Source organism: Pipistrellus hanaki, assembly GCF_964339955.1.
Source record: "Pipistrellus hanaki genome assembly, chromosome: 16".
Classification (NCBI taxonomy): Eukaryota; Metazoa; Chordata; class Mammalia; order Chiroptera; family Vespertilionidae; genus Pipistrellus; species Pipistrellus hanaki.
The window spans coordinates 13,840,151-13,862,742 of record NC_140518.1 but is presented as its reverse complement, the minus strand read 5'-3'; the positions used below and the strand labels follow the sequence as shown (position 1 = coordinate 13,862,742).

General features: G+C 42.2%; 2 protein-coding genes across 8 annotated transcripts in view; one reads left to right on the top strand and one right to left on the bottom strand.

Annotated features, from left to right (window-relative positions):
• The window catches only part of BRCA1 (BRCA1 DNA repair associated), a 48,842-nt gene extending 46,300 nt beyond the window's left edge, over positions 1-2,542 (bottom strand). For both annotated transcript variants that reach the window (XM_084864042.1, XM_084864043.1), the window contains exons 1-2: positions 2,405-2,542; positions 1,284-1,382 (exon numbers count right to left, since the gene is read on the bottom strand). In XM_084864042.1, coding sequence (XP_084720168.1) covers positions 1,284-1,363 — 80 coding nt within the window. In that variant the 5' untranslated portion in view covers positions 1,364-1,382; positions 2,405-2,542. The remainder of the gene's footprint in view (positions 1-1,283; positions 1,383-2,404) is intronic.
• A 285-nt stretch (positions 2,543-2,827) lies between these two features.
• NBR1 (NBR1 autophagy cargo receptor) overlaps positions 2,828-22,592 on the top strand; it is a 30,035-nt gene continuing 10,270 nt past the window's right edge. For 2 of the 6 annotated variants that reach the window (XM_084864052.1, XM_084864053.1), the window contains exons 1-15: positions 2,828-3,219; positions 3,364-3,592; positions 8,372-8,482; positions 11,581-11,643; positions 12,406-12,424; positions 13,505-13,527; positions 16,369-16,563; positions 16,896-16,973; positions 18,136-18,350; positions 18,873-19,040; positions 19,848-20,057; positions 20,555-20,714; positions 20,809-21,099; positions 21,758-21,904; positions 22,374-22,449. In XM_084864052.1, the coding sequence (XP_084720178.1) occupies positions 8,381-8,482; positions 11,581-11,643; positions 12,406-12,424; positions 13,505-13,527; positions 16,369-16,563; positions 16,896-16,973; positions 18,136-18,350; positions 18,873-19,040; positions 19,848-20,057; positions 20,555-20,714; positions 20,809-21,099; positions 21,758-21,904; positions 22,374-22,449 (1,747 nt within the window). In that variant the 5' untranslated portion in view covers positions 2,828-3,219; positions 3,364-3,592; positions 8,372-8,380. Of the gene's footprint in view, positions 3,220-3,363; positions 3,593-8,371; positions 8,483-11,580; positions 11,644-12,405; positions 12,425-13,504; positions 13,528-16,368; positions 16,564-16,895; positions 16,974-18,135; positions 18,351-18,872; positions 19,041-19,847; positions 20,058-20,554; positions 20,715-20,808; positions 21,100-21,757; positions 21,905-22,373; positions 22,450-22,592 lie in introns of those variants that run through there. The other 4 variants (XM_084864049.1, XM_084864048.1, XM_084864051.1 and 1 more) reach the window with 4 other exon arrangements.

The window sequence follows — 22,592 nt, the reverse complement described above, 5'->3', positions numbered from 1 at the left end:
CAGAAGCCTACTTTACAGCTACCATAAGTAACACTGTTTCCGGTCACAATCAGAAACTATCGCCGGGACCGGTTTGGCTCAATGGATAGAGCGTCGGCTTGGGGACTGAAGGGTCCGGGGTTCGATTCCAGTCAAGGGCATGTACCTTGGTTGCGGGCATATCCCCAGTGGGGGGTGTGCAGGAGGCAGCTGATCGATGACTCTCTCTCATCGATGTTTCTGACTCTCTATCTCTCTCCCTTCCTCTCTGTACAAAATCAATAAAATATATTAAAAAAAAAAAACTATTAAGACATAACAGCAAACTGTACTGTTCTGGGCACTGAAAAGAAAAAAAGTGAGGTAGTTATTATTCCCTTCCTAGAATTTCCCATCTAAATGCATTAAACAATGACCAGGCTGCACAATTTTAGTTAAAAAAAACCTAAGTGCATTTTAATAGAAAACCGATTTAAAAAATAGATCAGCTGTAAAATATACAGTATTTGACCAAAATGAAAATTTAGCATTAACTTTCTCATCTTACATCTTTCATTTTTATGTATCTGAGGTTTTTTAATTGCTGGTTTAATTTTCTGTGGAAATATAAAATAAATGGACCCAAGTGCCACACTATTGAGGACTTTTTAATCACTCTTTGTAATTACGAGTTTTATGACTTTCCAAAACCAATTTTTCCCCAATTGCCATTTCCTGCTTCTCTGACTCTTAATTTGGCTGTAAGTCTCAGTTAGCTCTTGTTTTTGTTTGGCTGAAATATTGAAGGGCAAGGGAGAGTAGGGTTACTAATAAATCTTGTATCTCTCTGAAAACACAACTTGCATTTCCTTTAGTCTTATTTGACTCCAAATATAATAAATAACTTTCATGAAGCACAAGAGGCATTTTACTTAAATTTACTCTCCTTTGTTCGAGATAAGGAGCAATAGGTGCAGCTTTCCTACTTATTTATTTTAAATATATATTTGTATTGATTTCAGAGAGTAAGGGAGAGACAGAAATATAAACATCAATGGTGAGAGAGAATCATTAATTAGCTGCCTTCTGCACGCCCCACACTGGAGATCGAGCCCACAATGCAGGCATGTGCCCTGACTGTGAATTGAACCGTGACCTCCTGGATCATAGGTCAATGCTCAACCACTGAGCCACAACAGCCAGGCTAATAACCTAATCTTAACAGACATTATAATTTTTTCTCCTTACTATGTAAGGCCAAGTCTATTAATCTGCATAGGACATAATCATATAAGGAAAAATCTCAAATTAATAAATTGACTTACCAGATTGGACACTCTAAGATTTTCTGCATAGCATGAAGGACATTTTGAACTTCTTCAACTCGATCCACACATAAATCCATCTCTCCCTGTTACAGTGAACTTTAACACATAAACATACCTGGTTATTTGTCTATATGTATATCTATCTATATACTAGAGGCCTCATGCACAAATTCATGCACTTGGCCTGGCTTGTGCCCTCTCACAATCTGGGACCCTCGGGGGATGTCAGAGAGCTGGTTTCAGCCAGATCCCACCAACACAAATAAGAGAAATTTAAGATCGGAGTGCTTTAGAATTATGCCAACCATAAAACTAATAACAAAAGCCTTACTTTTTAACATTCTAAGTTTTTCATTGTAATTCAGATCACTTTAAATTCCTTATTTTTTCACATATAGCCTCCAACCATTTCCTTCCGCTTCCCTTTGGTCTCTTCCTTTCTCCAAGCAAGGGAAAGCCACAGTGGGGTGACTGGATGCGTGGTGGTAGCCTCAAATTTCTCCTATCATCCCGGTTGTTTTCTTTTACTTGCATAAAACCATAATCAACACAAACAAAACCAACACCCCTTCCCCTTCACCAGAGTTCCCCACTGGCTGGCACCCAACTCAGGAGCCTCGGGCACATCCAATGCGGGCAGCCTCTGTGATTAGCAATGCCCCTCCCCTTTCCTCTAGCCTCTGCTCGGAAACGTATACAAATACAGTTCTTCAGGGCTCTCCCTCCCACAAAGTCCTGTCTGCTCCTCTTCCCAGACACATGTCTGCCCCGATTCTTCATCAGGGTCCCCTTCTCACTTAGACCACCTCCCCTTTCACATTCCAGTGTTGCCCTCAAAACACATTCCAGCTATCATCTGGATTCCCCTTCGGACACACCCCTTCCTTATTTTCGGTGCCTCCCCCACCCCGAGGCCCACAAAGTGCACCCCTCCCCACGATTATCCCATTTTCAACTTCTTATAGGCTTCTCAGGTTCCACCTTCCCGCTAGCCCTGGCCAGATAACACCCCCATTGCCGTCCTTCAGGAGTTCCCTCCCCCACTCTCTGCACGCCTGTTTCTAGCCAGTCCTCCCGAGCACCCCCTGGGCCCACTCCCTTCCCCAAAGTCCTCTCACCTCTACTCAGATCAAAGACTCCAGGCTTTCCCGGCCCACGAACCCAGTTGTCTGAAAAAGCAACCCCCCTCGGTGGAGACTGCTCAGTCAGCTTAAGGCGCGCAGTCGCAGATTCAATTTATCCGTAATTCCCGCGCTTTTCCGTTGCCACGGAAACCGGCCGCTGCGGCTGAGCGAGAGCCTCTCAGAACACGGGATCGAAACACGTGTGCGGAAGGGCGGAGCTGAAAGAGCCAAGAGTCCTTTAGGGCCTTCCCATTGGTCAGCCAGTCTTTCCCTGTGATGTCATCAGTAAGAGACGGAAGAGAAGGAATTCTCCCGGAGTTTTCCTTTAAGCGACCGCCCTCTCATCTCTGCACTTCCAGAGACGGCTTATTATTACGTCACAGAGGTTGCCGTCCCGGGGTCAGACTCGCTGAGGCCCGAACGGAACGCAAGGCAGTGCCTACACACTCGCAAGGAGAGGTCTCGTTACCTCCCCCTTCCCGCCGCAATGGAAGTCTCCAGTTTAGGTAAATAAAAGGATTGTAGGCACACACAAAAAACTACGACTTCCAGCATGCATTGCGGGCCCAAAGACCTTCGCCACGGTGTTCCTTGGAAACTGTAGTCCTATGGAGAGGAGCTTCCGACCCTGGAAGCGGGCGCGATTCTCAGGGCAGCCCAGGTAATAGAGTGAAGAGCTTCGCACACTTCTCACGTCCACAGATATGGATTGGCATGTTATGTGTTCGCATCTTAAGAGAGGAGAATAAACTGAAGAACCCACAAGTCCTAGAAAGACTACAATTCCCATCCAGCCCCTCGCATCTCGAGTAAGTAGTCCTTTAGGGCAGTGACCTAAGGGAACGCTGTGGGCGCAGAATTTGCCTGGGAAGGGGACTGCGGTCCCAGCCCACGGCTGCGCACTCGTAGTTCCGCCCCTCATCCCCAGTGTTTATTATTGTTGTGCGGTTCAGGCAGCTCTTGCCCAACCCCCGCAGACGCGCCCTCGACCAATCAATAGGGTGATAGTGTTGAGCGACAAGGAGGAAGAGCCAATCATCTTGCCGGAAACTCAGAAACTGGGGACTGGCCTCTGTCTCTATCCGCCATGTTAAGATTCACCCCGCAGGGGTAGCAGCAACGCTGGCAGCGAACGGTCCCTGCACTGGCCTTTGGCAGGCGCCCCCCGGGGGCAGGAAGCTGGTAAGGAAGCGGCTGCGATTGCCTGGGGATGGGGGTCACGTCGCACTGAGAGGACTTGGGGAAGTTCAAGGGAGGAGTCCTGTAGAGAAGTGGGGCGACTTTTCCCCATGTCCGGGGGCAGCGGTTCTCCTCAATGACCGGAGGGGAGAGCCGTTCGTGTTCTGAGGGGCCGAGGGGGGTCGGATACCGCCGGTGGGAGGGAGGGTCCGTGGCTCAGAACGGCCGGCTTTTGCGGGTGGAAGGCCGAGACTCCCCGGCACAAAGGGGGCCTGGATGCAGAAAAACGAGAGAGTCCTGGGGTGGAGGGGTGGGGGGAGGGTGACAGTGTTTGGGGGACATGGAATGCTAGGAAAGGATAACTGGAAGACTAAAATGAAGTCCGCAAGGAAAGGAAAAAAAAAACACAAAAATACAGAGCCTCCTCAACCCCATCCCTTCCTTTTAAGAACCTCAGAAGTCTTCCTTGGTCAGGGAACTCTGGTATTAGAAAGGTGCCTTTTTTAAAAAAAAATTATTATTATTTTGTCAAACACCCAGCATTCTAGGTCCAAACACTTAAGTTTTCCAGGTCACACATTTTAATGTCCGGGATCTCTGTACAAGCCTCTGGCGGAGACAGTCATCCTAGCTCAGGTTCCCAGGCCTGTTTTCATTAAAGAGGTTTTTGGTATCCTGAGAAAAATTCGGCATAGGGGAAAAGCTGACTTGTGCCAAGCGAAGGTGAGTCAGTGGCATGAAGTTGCGATGCCAGTTAATTAAAGTTGAAGGCCTCGGCCCCAGCTCCCTGACTTGACTGGCTTAAACTGACTGCAAGGGCAGACGGGTCTGACCCTAGCCATAGCTTTGGTGTCTTCCACAAGTTCAAGATGAATGCTCTTGCTAAAAGGATTTTTACATATAAGCCAAACGGAAATAGGCAGTTCTTGACGAAGACCTGGATTTGATCCAGCTAAGCTAGCCTCCCCCACTTCCTGTTTTCTCGTCAGCCGCTCAGCTGGAAGAGCTCCAAAGTATCTAAACTAATATTTCCAATTGTGTAATTTGAGAAAAGGGGGAGGGGGAGGGAAGATGAGTGTCCTCACTCTGAAAAGTGTGGCAGTGTGTTTCTCCGAAGTTGAAAAGTCAGACTGTTTCAGAGTCCCCCACTTTTGGCAGACTGAATCAGTCACTTCATTTCCCTATTTTTTTTTTTCCCCCACAAGATTCTGGGGTGTTGACAGGAATTCTTTTCAAGTTTTAAGGACCTCCAAAATTGCATTCCATATGACTAGATGTCAGCAGGGTTGGTAGAAACCAGTATTATTTTGCTGGTGAGCTTGACTCTAGGTGGAGACAAAGAATTTTTTTAAATGGGGTATAATTGTTTTTGGATTTTTAAAAAAATCCTTAATCAAACCTTCAAGGTCCTTTTTAATGACCTTGTATTGTTTCACCGGACAGTACATTCTACTGTGGAAAATAGGACTATTTTAGATTCTAAAAATGGATTTATCATAATTTTACATTTGGATAAAATTTTCAAAGAACTTGCACACACATTTTTATCTGGTTCTTATGATAACATTGTGAGGTTGTCAAAGCAGAGATATTAGGCCTATTTTACAGATTAAGAAATTGAAGCTCAGTGGTTAAATAACTTGTTCACAGTTGCATGACTAGTAATATGTCTGGAACCCAATCTTGTTCACGAATCTTCTGTGCCTGGATCAGAATCTGGCTTTTTGTAGATGCTTTACTAAAGTCATAAAAACAAATCAGCCTAACAACTCATCAGTAAACAAAATCCTTAAGTAAAAACAGGCCCTACCAGGGTAGCTTCGTTGGTTAGAGCATTGGCCCCAAGGTTTTGGCTTCAAACCCGGGTCAGGGCACATACAAGAATCAGCCAATGAATGCATATGCATAAGTAAATGAAAAAATAAATCTCTCTTCCCTCTTTCCATGCTCTTTCTCTAAAATCAATCAATAAATAAAAGTTTTTTTTAATCCTCAAGTAAAAACGAACTACTTTATCAGAATAGACATTCCTTTAAGGTAGGGGTGTCGAACTCAGAATAGACATTCCTTTAAGGTAGGGGTGTCGAACTCAATCAGAGAAGGGGCCAAAATCTAAAATCCAGCCTAAATCGCGGGCCAAATGGTTTACTGAACAGTCATAAACTGACAATGTCATAAACTGACAGCGGAGTGCAGTGATGACAGCGCGGTGCGGGCCACATTGCAAGGCCTGGCGGGCTGGATTTGGCCCGCGGGCCTTGTGTTTGACACATGTGCTTTAAGGAATTGTTAACTTAGGCATGATAATACCATGTTTCCCCGAAAATAAGACATCCTCCGAAAATAAGACCTAGCGCAACTTTGGGAGAAAAAATTAATATAAAGCACTGTCTTATTTTCGGGGAAACGGTAGTATTATGGTTGTTTTTTAAATTCTTATCTTTTAGGGGTACATAATTATTTTATAGATAAAATGATGGCCCTCACTGGTTTGGCTCAGTGGATAGAGCATCAGCCTGTGGACTGAAAGATCCTGGGTTCAATTCCAGTCATGGACACATGCCCAGGTTGCAGGCTCAATCCCCAGTGGGGGACTTGCAGGAGACAGCTAATCAATGATTCTCATCATTGACGTTTCTGTCCCTTCTTCTATGAAATCAATTAAAAAAAATGTTTTTTTAAATAAATGATGGCTGTCTGTCAGTGTCAGAATAATCCAATAAGTAAAGGGTATTGCTGTAAAAAGATGAGTTCCTGAGTTGATGTTAATTATGGAAGATAGCTGTTGAGCCCATAGGGTTCATTAAATATTAATCTCTTTCTTTATAATATGTGTTTGTTGGTTTTTAGAGAGAGAGAGGAAGGGAGAGGGATAAAAAGATAGAAACATTGATGAGAAAGAAACATCCATTGGCTGCTTCTTGCACACCCCCTTCTGGGGATGGAGTCTGCAACCCAGGCTTGTGCCTCTACCAGGAATCAAACTGATGACCTCTTGGTTCATGGGTTGGGGATGCTCAACCACTGAGCTATACCATCTGGGCAATCTTTTTCTTTTCTTTTTTTTAATATTTTTATTTCAGAGAGGGAGCGAGATGGAGAGAGATAGAAACATCAATGATGGAATAATTGATTGGCTGCTTCCTGTCCTCCCCCACTTTGGGGATCGATCCTGCATGTATCCATGGCCGGAATCTAGCCTGAGACCCTTTAGTCCCCAGGCCAATGCTCTATCCACTGACCCAAACCAGCTAGGGCTCTCTTTTTTTATAGGTTTAAATTTCCCCATAATTTTTTGAAAAAAGTAGATTGCTATCACTTATTGGCCTTTAGACTAAAGGCAAGTGTAAAAAATAAGTTGCTATAGTTTGCTTAAAACATTGACTATAGTCAGTCCACATTGAAGGGTTTGGGGATGGTAGGAGTATAGTTGAAGTGAGGGTAACTGGAATTGATCATTGTTTGTTAGAAGTGTTCATTACTCTACACTTTTATGTATGTTTGAAATTTTCTGTAAAAGAGACTGTAAAAAAACAGGTGAACTTGAATGAAGGGTGTTGAATGCTACCTCAGTGTAGTTTCTTGGCTAGTGTTTTGGCCTCTAAGTTGTTAAAATTGACGTAATAGAGAAACTGGGTTGCTCAATTTAGAAAAAGATTTCCAAGAAAAGTATAGGATGTTGTTTTCAGTTATAAAAATATACTACATAATAAAAGGGGCCCTAACTGGTTTGGCTTAATTAATAGAGCATCAGCCTGCAGACTGAAGGGTCCCAGGTTTAATTCCGGTCAAGGGCATGTACCTTGGTTGCAGACACATCCCCAGTAGGAGGTGTGCAGGAGGCAGCTGATTGGTGTTTCTCTCTCATCAATGTTTCTAACTCTCTACCCTTCTCTCTTCCTCTCTGTAAAAGATCAATAAAGCATATTAAAAGGGTAACATGCAAATCAACCGAATGGTGGAACATCTGGTCTCTATGACGTGCACTGACCACCAGGGGGCCGATTCTCAATGCGGGAGCTGTCCCCTGGTGGTCAGTGCACTCCCACAGGGGGAGCGCTGCTCAGCCACAAGCTGGGCTGACGGCTGGAGAGCGCCACCGCAGTGGGACCTGTCACAGCTCCACCTTCACAGCAGCCCTAAGGATGTCCCGCTGCGGCTTAGGCTGAGGGACACCCCTCCCCCACCCCAAGTGTACAAATGTCATGCACTGGACCTCTAGAAAATATATAAATTCCCTGGCAGTAGGGACCTAATCCAATTTACTTATCTTGATATTAGAAGATAATAGGTATCTGTTTAGTTAACTAATCATTATATGTTTTTATTGATATTTTTAGAGAGAGAGGAGAGGAGAGGAAGAGAAACATTGTGCCATTGCCTCCTGTAGCACCCCAACTGAACCCGAAATCTTGGCATGTGCCCTGACTGGGAATCCAACAACAGCCTTTTGTTCCAAGGGGGTGACACGCTCCACCAAATGAGCCACACTGGCCAGGGATTAACCAATCACTGTGAAGTTCCAGAAAATTCTAAAGGATTTTATTAGATAATTTATGTAGATGTGGCCAAAATTTACATTCTCTCAGCAAACATTTAACCTTCAGATTTGTTTTAAACCACCCACTACATTGTAAGTAGCAGAAGAGCAGACGTCTTTTCATTCACTGCTGTGTTCTCCTAGCCTAGCCCAGCCTATATTAAATCCTCATAAGCATTTGTTGAAATATGTTTATGCAATTTGCACTCTTTCTAATGTTTCCCCTCTTCTCTCAACTCTAGCACCACAGCATGGAACCGCAGGTTACTTTAAATGTGAGTTTTAAAAATGAAACTCAAAGCTTTCTGGTTTCCGATCCAGAAAATACAACTTGGGCTGATGTCGAAGCTATGGTGAGCGTTAATTTTATTTTGTTTCTCTCTCCTTGAACCATAGATTTCCCTCCCCACAGAGGTAGCTATTTTTAGCAGTGTTTCATAGCTGCAGAGTCTGTCATATTTACCATTTCTGAGCCTTTTGGAAAATTATTTTTGACAAAGGTTCAGTATTCATATAGGAGATGTGCCTTAGTAAAGGGAACAAATAAATAAATTTCTTTTGAAGAGTTTAGAAAGGCGAATGTTGTTGTTTGTTTTTTTAAGTGAGATAGGACTTAGAAAACCTATTAATTTTAGAAACAGTCTGAGGAATGAATTGGTGTGGGCCCCACCCTAACCAGGCCCCAGAGGAATGTTCTCTTGCGTGAGAGCAAATATGTTAACTGTGGTTTGTGAACCATTAAGGGTATAATATATTTTACAAGAATTGATTGATTGCTAGGTCAGAGTTTATCTCATAGTTAAGCAGGAAAAAACTACCGGTGCTTAGACAGAATCTCATATATTTCTTTTTTATTTCTTTTTTTAAATTTGTTTATTTTTGTTAATGCTTTTCCTCCTCTTGGTTTGCCCTTTGTACTCTTGCTTTGTTTGCAGTAGTGAATGTTTTACTTCCTGTATAACTGTTTATCTAACCAACACTTTGGTAAAAACCTACTTTTACCTAGTTAGTAAAAACCTCGTAATTGATTATGTGTTATGGCAACTAAAAAGGAAAGTAAATGGTAGAGAGACCACAAAATATGGTCTGATCTAGTCTTCTGTCTTTCTACACATAATTTCTTTTATACTGTCCCAGACAAATGGTTACGTGGAAAGTTGGATTCTTATTTGTCAAGTAATCTGAAAATCAAACATAGTTAATCTTTTTTTCCTAGTAGTTAAATGAGTTGACAACTTGCCTTTTTCCTTTATTGTAAATGTTAAATCACAAAAGTGTAATATGTGAGCCTAACCGGTTTGGTTCAGTGGATAGAGCATTGGCCTGTGGACTCAAGGGTCTCAGGTTCGATTCCAGTCAAGGGTATGTACCTTGGTTGCAGGCACATCCCCAGTAGGGGGTGTGCAGGAGGCAGAAGTGAGACAGTCCAAACATATATAAAGAAAAAGTTAATTTCTCACCTCTCTAGGGTAATCAACATTAACAGCCATGTTCATACAGATATCATATTAGGATCCTACTATAAACATTACAGTATGCAGCTTGCTTTTATTAACCAAAAGTATATTTTATTTATTTATTTTTAAATATATTTTATTTATTTTTTTTTTTACAGAGAGGGAGAGGGATAGAGAGTTAGAAACGCTGATGGGAGAGAAGCATCAATCAGCTGCCTCTTGCATACCTCCTACTGGGGATGTGCCCGAAACCAAGTGCATGCCCTTGACGGGAATTAAACCTGAGACCTTTCAGTCCGCAGGCCAGTGCTCTATCCATTGAGCCAGACCACTTAGGGCCAAAAGTATATTTTAAACATAGTTTTCAAACTAGATAAGAAAATTTGTTTAAATTTGTTTATTTTTGTTAATGCTTTTTTTTTTTTTTTTGAATTACAAATTGTCCACATTATTTGTATTGGTGTATTATTATATCTTAACCATTCCTTATTGAAAGATTATAGTAGTTTTTTTTCATTGAAATGTAATTGGCATTTTATATTAGTGTCAGGTGTACAATATGAGTATATTTATATACTGGAGGTCCAGTGCATAGATTTGTACACCAAGGGGTCTTGGATTGCGAGAAGGCACAGGCCAGGCCAAGGGACCCCAACAGTGCACGATAGGGGTCAGGGAGGGACTGCAGGAGGGTTCCAGGTTGTGTCTGGCCAGTGCCCAGTCCTGATTGGTGGGACCCCAGCAGCTTCTGCCCCCTGGTGGTCAGTGCGGGTCATAGTAACTGGTGGACCAGTCGAATGAGCAGTCAAACACTTAGCATATTAGGCTTTTATTATATAGGATACCAACAATAAGTCTAGTTAATATCTATCACCATACATAGTTACAACATTTTTAACTGTAAGTTTGTACCTTTTGACCACCTTCACTTATTTCACCCACCTTCCACCCCCTGCCTCTGGCATCCACAATGTGTTCTCTGTGTCTGAGTCCATTTGTGTCTTTATTTTTAATATTCCACATGTAAGTGAAATCACTCATTGGGGTTTTTTTGTCTGACTTATTTCACTTAGCATAATGTCCTCAAGGTCAAAGGATGTTGTATGTTTTTTAACCACTATAAAGCAAACCATAGGGGCTAGCTCTCTGTATATAACTTATACACTGATCTATAGGATAAAGTTTTCCAAATGAGATTAATGGGTCACAAGACATGTGATTTTAATTTTTAATGAACATTGCCAAACAATTGTAGCACCACACATAAATATATTACAATGCACTAAATTTTTGACAATATTGGGCATTATGGCTTTGAATTTTTTTTTTGCCATTCTGTTGGGGTGACAGACATTTCATTGCTTTAATTTCCATTGTTCTTTTATTCTTTAAAAAAATATTTTTATTAATTCCAGAGAGGAAGGGAGAGAGAGGAAGAAATAGAAACATCAGTGATGAGAGAGAATCATTGGTTGGCTGCCTCCTGCTAACCCCCTTCTGGGGATCAAACCCGCAACTCAGGCATATGCGCTTGACCGGAATCGAACTCGGGACCCTTCAGTCCACAGGTTGATGCTCTCTCTCTCTCCACTGAGCCCAACCAGCAAGGGCTAATTTGCATTGTTCTGACTACCATTAAAGCTTAACATCTTTTCATGTATTTTTTTTTTTTTTTTTTGGCATATCTTCTTTTCCTATGAAATTTCTGTACATTTTTGCCCACTTTTATCTGGATTGTTAATCTTATGATTATCAGTTTTGCAAATGCTCTTCATGTATTGCAGACGTTAACCCTTTGTCTATTTTATGAGTTGCAAATATTTTCTCCAGTCCATTGTTTGTCTTTTGACTTTGTTTATGGTGTGTTTTTTAACCATTGGAAATGTTTAATGTTTATGTTCTGAAATATGTCCATCCTTTTATAAGGTCTAGGTTTCTGTTACTAACTACCTTTTTGATATCTTGATCATATAGTGTGTTTATTTCATTTGCAGGTAAAAGTTTCATTTGATCTGAACACTATTCAGATAAAATACCTGGATGAGGAAAATGAAGAGGTAAAGTATATTATGGTACCCATTGCCAGGCATCCAAATAGGGATTTTACTTTAAGACTTATGTGGGGCTTGAAGAATTCAGAATGCTATTTATCTCATTTGTGTAGTGGTGTAGATGTATTTGATAATTTCGTGTTCTAAGCTGACTTATGGCATTTGAGATGGAGTTGAGAAATGGGGAAGCAACATTGAAGAAGAAAATTTGAGAACTTTTAAAACTATGTCCTGATTTTAAATTTAAATATATCGTAAGTTGGGGGGGAGGCGGAGAAAAAAAAAATATATATATATATATATATCGTAAGTTGCCAATTCATTTATTATAATAATAATAATAATAATAATAATACTGGCCAACCTTTGTTGAATGGTTACAATGTGTCAGTCTAAACGCAATACTATATATTAGGTACTTCATTATTATCACTATTTACATGAGGAAGCTGAGACTTAGAGAGGTTAATTAATAAACTTACCCAAAGGCACAAAAGCTTGGAAGTAGTAGAGATCCATCCCATACCCTCTGGCTCCAGAGCCCAGGCTCCTAGCCATTATATTGTGCTGCTCCTTAATGTATCTGAAATAAAGAAGAGGAAAATAGTTAAGCAGTAAAATTTCTTAACTATTAATTACAACTAGTTCATGGTACTAGAAAAGCTGAACCCCTAATCTGAGATTTTGCATCTATCCTGTGAAGCTGGTCCCAGTAAACCGCTCAATTGATGATTTATAACTCACTGCTGCTTTTTTGTTCTTTTACAGGTATCCATCAACAGTCAAGGTGAGTCAGAAGCCTTCATCTGTTCGTTGGCCTATGCATTTCTATATACACTGAATCTTGTTGCAATATTAATTTTAGAGTAGACTTTGGTATACAGTAAATTGACATTGCACTCATTTATCCATGGTCATTAGTTACATAGCAAATTTTTATTTTACTGCAGTTTTTTTTGTATCTTTGTATCTAAAGGTTGGTGCCTTTGGTTGGAGCCTAAGGACAGCTTGTTTAAACAAAATCCTCACCTCAGGATTTGTTGTTGTTGTTTTATTATTGATTTATGAGAGAGAGAGAGAGGGAGGGAGGGAGGGAGGGAGGGAGGGAGAGGGAGGGAGGGAGAGAGAGGGGGAGGGAAGGAGGGAGGGAGAGAGAGAGAAGCATCAATTGGTTGCTTCCCATTTGTACCCTGACTGGAATTCTACCCTCAACCTAGGCATGTGCTCTGATTGTGGATCTATCCTTAACCTTTTGGTGTACGGGACAACGCTCCAATCAGCTGAGCCACTCAGCCAGAGCAGGGCCTTAGGACAGCTTTCATGGGAGATAATCTCCTAAATTTCGGTGCTAATCTGAACTGCCTCCCAGTCCAACACATACAATTTGTTCTGGTATTATGTTTGTCTCTGACTTGGTATATATGTTAATGTCAGTTCACAAACAAGTGGTACTCTAGAAGTTTATTTATAAGATGATTGTTCAGAGGTTGGAGTATATTTTGCCACAGGAATAATGTTATATTTGAAGGCTAGGTTCCCAGGCTAGCCCCCAAAAACTTATTTTAAGCAGCTGAAATGATAGTTTTTCATGAACAACATTGAGTCCTGAGTTCCATTAAGCCTAGTGTGAGGGATCTGGGTGGAGGTTTTGTAACTAGAAGGCTCCTGTATCAGAGAGGAAATTAAAGGGGAGAATTAAACTGCAAATAGCTTCTATTTGCAATGTGATGAGAAAAGAGTTTGTCAGCAAAAAAGATAGTAGCTGTTCATGTGTAAGGATTGTAATTCTTAAAAGTAAGATTGCTGTACTTAGAATCTTTTGGGCTGGTGAAGAAATATCACCATATGTATTTTTTTGTCCTTTTAGGAGAATATGAAGAAGCACTTAAGGTAATAGTTATTGCATCTTATTTTCAAATAATTTTTAAAATGTTTATTGACTAGCCGAAACCGGTTTGGCTCAGTGGTAGAGCGTCGGTCTACAGACTGAAAGGTCCCAGGTTCGATTCCGGTCAAGGGCATGTACATTGGTTGCGGGCACATCCCCGGTGGGGGGTGTGCAGGAGGCGGCTAGTCGATGTTTCTCTCTCATCGACGTTTCTGGCTATCTCTCTCCATTCCTCTCTGTAAAAAATCAATAAAATATATATATATTTTTAAATGTTTATTGACTAAAACTTGAACCTGAATTCTATTGGCCATGGGGAGAAACTAATGAATATAAATAGAGAAAAACCTATTTTTAGGGAAACTATAATGAATGGGGCATACCACTCAGCAAAAGGCAGCCCCAAATATAAAGGTTTTTTTCAGTTATCATTCCATCTTATTACTAGTCTTGGTGCCACCATCCTAGCATTTAAAAATACAAAGAACTCTCTGGAATGTATTTCCTGGTTGCCATTTTTTATCTTCTTCACCTTGATCTCCCTATAGAATATTGCAGTATAAAGTGGGAGAATTTACGGTGTAAAGCAACCAGTTACAAACAATGCCTTGTCTGTCAGTGATGGATCAGAGCATTCCTCAAGGTCACTTTAAATGTGTGTGTGTGTTTAAAAATATATATATATATATTGATGAGAGAGAAACATCGATCAGCTGCCTCCTACATACCCCCTACTGGGGATATGCCCACAACCAAGGTACATGCCCTTGACCAGAATTGAACCTGGGACTCTTCAGTCTGCAGGCCAACGCTCTGTCTACTGAGCCAAACCAATTAGGTCAAGGTCACTTCTTTAAAGTGTGGCAACAGTCCTTTCATTACCATCTTTAAGGTTATTCTTTAATATTTGACTGTTCTTTATGAACTTCTAGTCTAAGACTAAATTATTTTCCATAATCACTTTTAGCCTAGGGAGGGAAAGGCAAGATTTTTTTCATTGAAAGTTGGATTTACCTTTTTTGATTTCTGGTCAAAATTGCTGTTCTAGTGCCAAGTGTTTCAGTAGTTTAGCTAATGTCTTTCTTGGTTTTTACTCAGAAATCTTACCAGCTAGTTTCTTGGGTTTGGATATTCAGGCCTTTCCCTGGATTCTCTTAAGATATCCATCTCTGTTAATATTTCATGCTTCATAATTTCCCTCTGCCCTAGTTTCATGTGGTCTTCCTGTTTCCTTTCAGTTTTTAAGCTTTTTCAGCCTGCTGTCCTCCCATCCCCTTCAATCTTACCCAACTTTTTCTGGCTTTTCTCTTTCTCTATTCTCAGAAGCTATAGTAGTCTATATAAGCCAAGAAACTGAATACATATATGTGTGTATATATGTATGTATAACCTCCTGTGTAATAAAAGCCTAATTTGCAACTTGACTGAATAGCAGAAAAACCATTTGCTCTGACACACACTGACCACAAGGGGGCAGACACTCAATGCAGGAGCTGCCCCCAGGGCAGCCAAGGTGGATGCCAGCGGGAGGGGCCCCCCAGGTGCCCCACAGATCAGCCTTGATCATGGCCAGGGCTAGGGACCTTACCTGTGCACAAATTCCGTGCACTGGGCCTCTGGTATATGATAATACTACTTAATACTTAAGATGTCGTGTTTATATTTAGACACGTTTCCTTGAGCAATTTTATCTATGGGCTCTACCACACCTTTTACTAAAAGCTTCTTGATTTATGCTCTAAACTAGGAGGAGTTGACAAACTGTACCTAGTGGGCTGGCTATATGTTTTTATGAAGTTTTGTTGGAACACAGCCATGCCCATTCACTATTGTCTGTGGCTGCTTTTGTTTTGTAACAGATTTGAGTAGTTGTGACAGAAACTGAACATGGCCTATAAGCCTGAAATACTTATTATGTGGCCCTTTAAAAAGTTTGCTGATCTCTGATTTAAATAATATCTTTGAAACTTATTGACCATAGAATGGTCTATTAAAATGAAATATTGAAAGGTCTTATGTGTAAAATACATAGCTTGTCACTGGGTGACAAGTGGGAGAAGTTAAAACCCCATGGACTTGTTTCTTAATCTCTTGGACATTGGAATACCTTCCTGGAACCTCAAATGCTCCTTGAAGTCGTTTTTTTCCAAAATAGGACGGTCTTCTTAAAAGGTGACCACATAAACATGCTTTCCAAAATACTATTCTTAGTGGGAAGATAAATAACTATAGGACATAGCTAAGTTGCTCTCAATTCTGGTAGTGTGGGACTGACTGTTTTGAAAAGTTGAGATGAAAATCCATAAATGTGAAGACTTACATAAAAACCAATTAAACAGAAAAGTGGTAACCCAGTTAATGAAAACATCTGATAAAGTGCTGCACTGAAAACCTACTTCTGTGTTTTTAATAACAAAGCCATTCCTAGTTAACATTCTTGACAAAGAAACAGCAGGCTGACATGTATGTCCTTTGATTTCATTAAATGAACATTTTCCAGCACAATTCACCACACCTCTTCTGGTTTTTTGTTGTTTTTTTTTTTTAAATATATTTTATTGATTTTGTACAGAGAGAAAGGGAGAGAGATACAGAGTTAGAAACATCGATGAGAGAGAGTCATCGATCAGCTGCCTCTTGTACACCTCCTACTGGAGATATGCCCGCAACCAAGGTACATGCCCTTGACCGGAATCGAACCCGGGACCCTTCAGTCCCCAAGCCGACGCTCTATCCATTGAGCCAAACCGGTTTCGGCCACACCTCTTCTGTTTGAATGTCTCTGAATTTTCCTTTGGGAAAGGAGAATCACGATGTTTTTATTTCATGACATATGCTCTCAGATGGCAGTTAAGCAGGGAAACCAACTTCAGATGCAAGTCCATGAAGGCTACCGTGTTGTTGATGAAGCTCCACCCCCAGTTGCAGCAGAAAAACAGCCAGTTTCGAGGACAGGGAAAAAGCCACTGGCACATTATTCTTCACTGATGAGAGCCTTGGCATCGGACATGAAGACTCCAGAGGAACCTGCAGCACAGGTATGAAGGGATTGGACCTGTCCCTACAGTTTCATTCTCTGGTGTAATGAAATTTGAGCTCCAGAAAGATTGGGAGTTATGGTGACCATGTCAGTCTGACTTTTTAAAACTGGTAACAGTGGAACTTCCGGGGGGGGGAGGGGGGGGGCAAATAGGATAACACAGACTTTGTTTTCCTTTTTTATTTCTTCATATTGTGTGTTTTTTTGTTGTTGTTGTTTTTTCTTACCCACATATTTTGACAAAAAACTCAAAATAATACATTTCAGGAAATTTATTTTAAATAGAAATAAAAAGTAACCTGCAAGATCTTGGATTGTGTTTTCTTGCAGCAGTTTCCGCTTGCTCCATCTGATGCAGACCAGCGTCAAGACAGGCCCCCCGACTGGTTCACAAGCTACCTGGAGACAGTGAGTGTTCTCTGTGCCTTGGGTCTTAGCAGCAATGTGTGGAATGTGGAAGAAAGAGAAAGCTGCACTCAGATGGCTGCTGCCTCTGGTAGCTAATAATTTCCAAACTAGAGCAGTTCCAGTAAAGAAAGCTCTCCACTTTTGCAGTGATTTAACAGAAAAAGAGGGTATGTAGTTCTAAGGATGTACTAGAAAGAAACAAATCTCTATGCTAGAGAAAGAAGAAGTTGGAAATATATTAATCAAAAGGTTTTTTGATTTTGATTTTTTGAACCATTTTAGCTATAGGAGAAATAGACCTTTTCTATGTTTCTGTTCATTCGTTCAGTAGATATTAGCTGCTTAGATTATACTAGTAGCCCTGTGCATGAATCTGTGCACCAGTAGCTCTACCGGGCTTGGCCGCCCCTCACCCGCTGCCCAGAGGCTCTCTGCGACCCAGAGGCCCATCCACAACCAGGCACAGAACGCTTGCCTCGTGGCTGCAGTGATGAAGCAATCATTCCGCCAGGCTGCTCACGCTGCCCACTGTCAGTGGCCACCCCCCTCTTCCCCTCCCCGACCCCCCAGGATTGGGGGACTCCGGTGGGGCTGAGAGGACTGGGCGCCACCATCTTGTGGCTGTGGGTGCTGACATATCTGACGGATGGTTAATTTGCATATTATCCTTTTATTAGATAGGACTAGAGGTCCATTGTATGAAATTCATGCACAAGGTGGAGTTCCCCTCAGCCCAGCCTGCACCCTCCAATCGGGACCCCTCAGGATGTCCGACTGCCAGTTTAGGCCCGATCCCCAGCAGTTGGACATCCCTCTCTCAATACTGGACTGCTGATTCATTGCTCACCTGCCTGCCTGGTCGACCCTAACTGCCCTCTACTGCCAGCCAGGAGGCTCCCAACTGCCCCCTCCCTGCCAGCCTGGTCGCTCCTAACTGCCCCTGTCGGCCTGGTTGCCCCATGCAGCTTTCTTTGGTTCAATTATTTGGTGGTCCCTCACTAACACCCTTGCCAGCTTGGTCATAGGCAGCCATCTTGTGAGGGTGTGAGGGTCAATTTGCATATTACCTCTTTATTATATAGAACTGTTTAATATCTTCATGCCTTTTCCCAATATTGGAACTGAGGGGTTCCCCCCTCCCATCTTCTGCTCTGTGTTATAGTTCAGAGAGCAAGTGGTTAAAGAAACTGTTGAGAAACTTGAACAGAAGTTACATGAGAAGCTTGTCCTCCAGAACCCATCCTTGGGCTCCTGTCCCTCAGAAGTCTCAATGCCTATTTCAGAGGAAACACTGTTTTTGCCAGAAAACCAGTTCAATTGGCATATTTCTTGTAGCAGCTGTCAAAGGAGGATTTTTGGTGTGCGCTACCAGTGCAGGTAAGCAGTAACTTGGGAATGACAGCTATTAGTCGACCTGAAAGCAGGTCTTTCTGGCATTCTGGGTAAACAATGGGAAATTAGATGTGCTCTATCTCCGAGTATCATATATAGCAGCTCTGATTGGAAGCAAGCTATTCTTCACCCACAAGAAAAAAATAACGATTTGAATAACTATTCAGATTGATGTGTTCAGATATACATTTGAATTAACAGAGCAGCACAAAATTATGTCCGCCCCCCCAAAAAAATTACATAACCAAAAATTGTCTCCCTGTTGTTCTAAATACTTCCATATCTTGCTTCCTCCCATAGATTATCCTTTGAAACAGATATAAGTTAATTGTTTCTGTCCTCATTTTATTAATGAGGAAATTTAGTACATGGCATGGTTGGGTGGGTGGCATGCTCAGGTTACTACCTAGCAGGTAATAGAGCAAATATGGAAGTTTGGTCTCATAGGTCCCCATTTCATATATTTCCCACTGTGCCATTCTTTCCCCCCCCAACCCCCCCCTCCAGCTTGTGCCCATCCTACAACATCTGTGAAGATTGTGAATCAGGGCCCTATGTCCATGACTCCAACCATGTCCTGCTGAAGTTGAGGAGACCTGTTGTGGGTTCCTCCGAGCCGTTCTCTCACTCGAGGTTCTCTACTCCTCGTCTTCCTGCTGCTCTGGAACAAGCCAGGTAAACTGTTTATATAGGGGATGTGTGTGTTCTGGCTCCTTGGTTCTGATGACAGACTGTGAATCACAAAACCACAAATAGTCTACTTATTCCTGGCTCATTTCTAGTTGATGTGCATGATGGAGACAATTATCCAAAGCTAATGAAATGGAAATGAGAACTGCAGGAAGAAGTTAATTTTATTAACCAATGTGACCCTAATAAATTTAGTTTTTAAAGAAAGAAACTAAACTATAAGCTGGCACTTATATAGAGACTACAGGTAGCTCCAATTAGCTTCAAGATATGTTGTTTTTTTTGTTTGGTTTGGTTTGGGTTTTTTTGTTTTTTTTAAATATATTGATTTTTTACAGAGAGGAAGGGAAAGGGATAGAGAGTTAGAAACATCGATGAGAGAGTAACATCGATCAGCTGCCTCTTGCACACTCCCTACTGGGGATGTGCCCACTAAGGTACATGTCCTTGACCCGAATCAAACCTGGGACCTTTCAGTCTACAGGCCAACTCTATCCACTGAGTCAAACCGGTTTCGGCTGTTTTGGTTTTTTTTTTTTAAATATATTTTATTGATTTTAGAGAGGAAGGGAGAAGGATAGAGCATAGAAACACCAATGATGAGAGAGACTCATTGATTGGCTGCCTCCTGCACACCGCCTACTAGGGATCAAGTCCACAACCGAGGCATGTGCCCTTGGCTGGAATCGAACCTGGGACCCTTCAGTCCACAGGCCGACATTCTTATCCACTGAGCCAAACCAGCTAGGGTGTGAGGTTCGTTTTTAAGACTTATCATTTATTGTCCCACAGGCTCCAGAAGCAGGTTGACAAGAATTTTCTTAAAGCAGAAAAGCAGAGGTTGCGAGCTGAGAAGAAACAGCGTAAAGCAGAGGTCAAGGAACTTAAAAAGCAGCTTAAACTCCGCAGGAAGATTCATCTGTGGAATTCCATCCATGGACTCCAGAGCCCCAAGTGTCCCTTGGGCCGACCTGAGGGCCTCCCCCAGTCTAACACCCTGATGTAAGCCAGGGCAGGGCGGGAGCCGGGTCTTGAGGTCAGCCCTCTAAGGCTAGTTCTTCAGCCAACCAACATCTCTCATATTTATTGTAGCTCCTAACAGCCACACTCTTAAGTTTCCCATTCTCTGATCCGAACATTTCTAAAAAGGGTGGTCTGGTAGTTATTTTTGACATTTCCTTTGTTGCCTTCTTCAGAAAGATAGAAACCAGTGAGGTTCAGAACTGGTGGTGTGAACTCTTTTCACTGGAGAAAGTCTGGATTTGAAGCAAAAAGAGCAGATATTTTAAGTCTGACTCTTCAGTTGTTTTATTTACAGATCCTCATCATAGCTTTTTTGTTCCGGCGTCAGATTTGTCTTCTGATAGTTAAAGAATGTTATTAGTATTACTTATAAGGCAAATGCATTAGTGCATCCTCAAGAGTCAGAGCCTCACGCTGCAGTGTTGGACATTCAGAAGCCAACACAGCAGCAGGTGACTCCCTGAATGTTTCTCCAGGCTCCCTCTGCAGCCCTGTGCCCCAGTGATGCCAACCCTCAGTGCAGCGTTTGTGGATGAGAATTTGCCTGATGGGACTCACCTTCAGCCAGGAACCAAGTTTATCAAACACTGGAGGATGAAAAATACAGGAAATGTAAAGTGGAGTGCAGATACAAAGGTATTTTTCCCCCTCAAAAATGTGAAGATGAAGTGATTTGAAGTGACAGTGCTCAGCTAACAAGCTTTCTTTCTCTCGTCACTGTTCATTTCAGCTCAAGTTCATGTGGGGAAACCTAACTATGGCTTCGACGGAAAAGAAGGATGTTTTAGTCCCCTGCCTCAAGGCTGGCCACGTGGGAATTGTGTCTGTGGAGTTCATTGCCCCAGCCTTGGAGGGAACATACACTTCCCACTGGCGGCTTTCCCACAAAGGCCAGCAGTTTGGACCTCGGGTCTGGTGCAGTATCATAGTAGATCCTCTCTGCTCCACAGAAAGCTCTGGTAGTATTGAAAAGGGCATGATTAACTCAAGCACAACTGATGATCTCATCTGCCAGCAAGAGGTGAGCACTGGAAGAGGTGACCAGCTAACAGTGCCCACTCATAGCTTGTTCTTTCAGAAATCTGGAAAGGTGGTCTTTTCCCTATCCCCCCCAAAACAAGTGATTTGAAGTGATATTGGGCATATATACGCTTATATTGGGCATAGTACGCGGGGGCCTTTGTTTGTGAATCCTTAGGATCTGGTGCAGGTGCTCCTCGCTGTTTCTGTGACTTCGTAATGATGCATTGCCAGTCTCTCTGCTACAATAGGGGAAGTAGGACTGCCCGGCTGGCCTGTGGAGCTGCTGGACTGATGGCTTTGCCCCTTAACATTCATCTCTCCTGGATGTCCCTTGTGTGTGTCCCCTAAACACTAATGAAGTCTTGCCGTAGTTGTTACTTGGTGCAATTTTTTTAGGCAATTTCCCTGTATTTACGGGTACTTTATAGAGTGTTTACTGTTGAAATTTAGTCACCCAATGTTAATGTCCTGGTTTTGACGGTTGTTACTATGGTTAACCTAAGTTGTTGTCGTTATAGGAGCTAGGTAAAGGGGGTAATAAGTGAACTCTCTACTATTTTTGCAACGTTTCTATAAGGTGCTGCGGTGTTCGTCAGCTTGCCTTGTTGAGTCCTGTTGAAAGGCCTAAAATGTGTCCCAATGGTTTTTCTCTGTAGGAAACTTTTCTTCTGGCTAAAGAAGAAATTCAGCTTGGGGCAACTGAACACACAGAAGGGACAGGAGCCCACCTCCCACAGAAGAGAAAAAGTGTTGCCAGCGAGAGGGAGCTCTACATCCCATCTGTGGACCTTTTAACTGCCCAGGTGGAAGATTGAGCGCTTTGAGGGGCAAGGGACAGGAAGCACTGGGGAAAGAGCTCTTAACTTGAAGAGAAGGTGGTATAGCCAAAGGTGGTGCCCAGAAAGTGAGAGAGATGCCCACCATGATTCAGTCGGAAGCACTGAATGGCAAGATCTATAGAAGCGAGTTTCTAAACTAAACGCTTGCTTTTTGAATTGGGAACTCAGTCTTGTGCTTTACCACAACTTCCCTTTAGTTGCCTCTTCATATGGGTGCTCCCTCATCCCCACTGCATTTTCTCTCTCTTCTACCCCTTGGTTATTTGAATGTCTAGTTTCCATTTAACTCTTCTTCCTTGTTTTCACTTGGCTAAGGGGCATGAGTTTGAACAGAGTTCCATCTAGGATGATGTGGAGCTCAATGGCCTTGCAAATCCTGTGAAGACAAAACATTACTCCAGTGTGTACGGCCTAACATTGTATTTCCCCCCAGGATCTGCTGTCCTTTGAGCTGTTGGATATAAACATTGTCCAAGAGTTGGAGAGAGTGCCCCACAACACCCCTGTGGGTAAGACTCATAAAATCCACCTCATTTCATTAACAGGCATAAAGGAAGCTAGGTAAAGAGTTTGTAGAAGGCCTCCCCACCATAAAGGGACCTCATCTCCATTTTTCTCTAGATGTTTGTGTCTTTTTTTTTTTTTTTTTTTT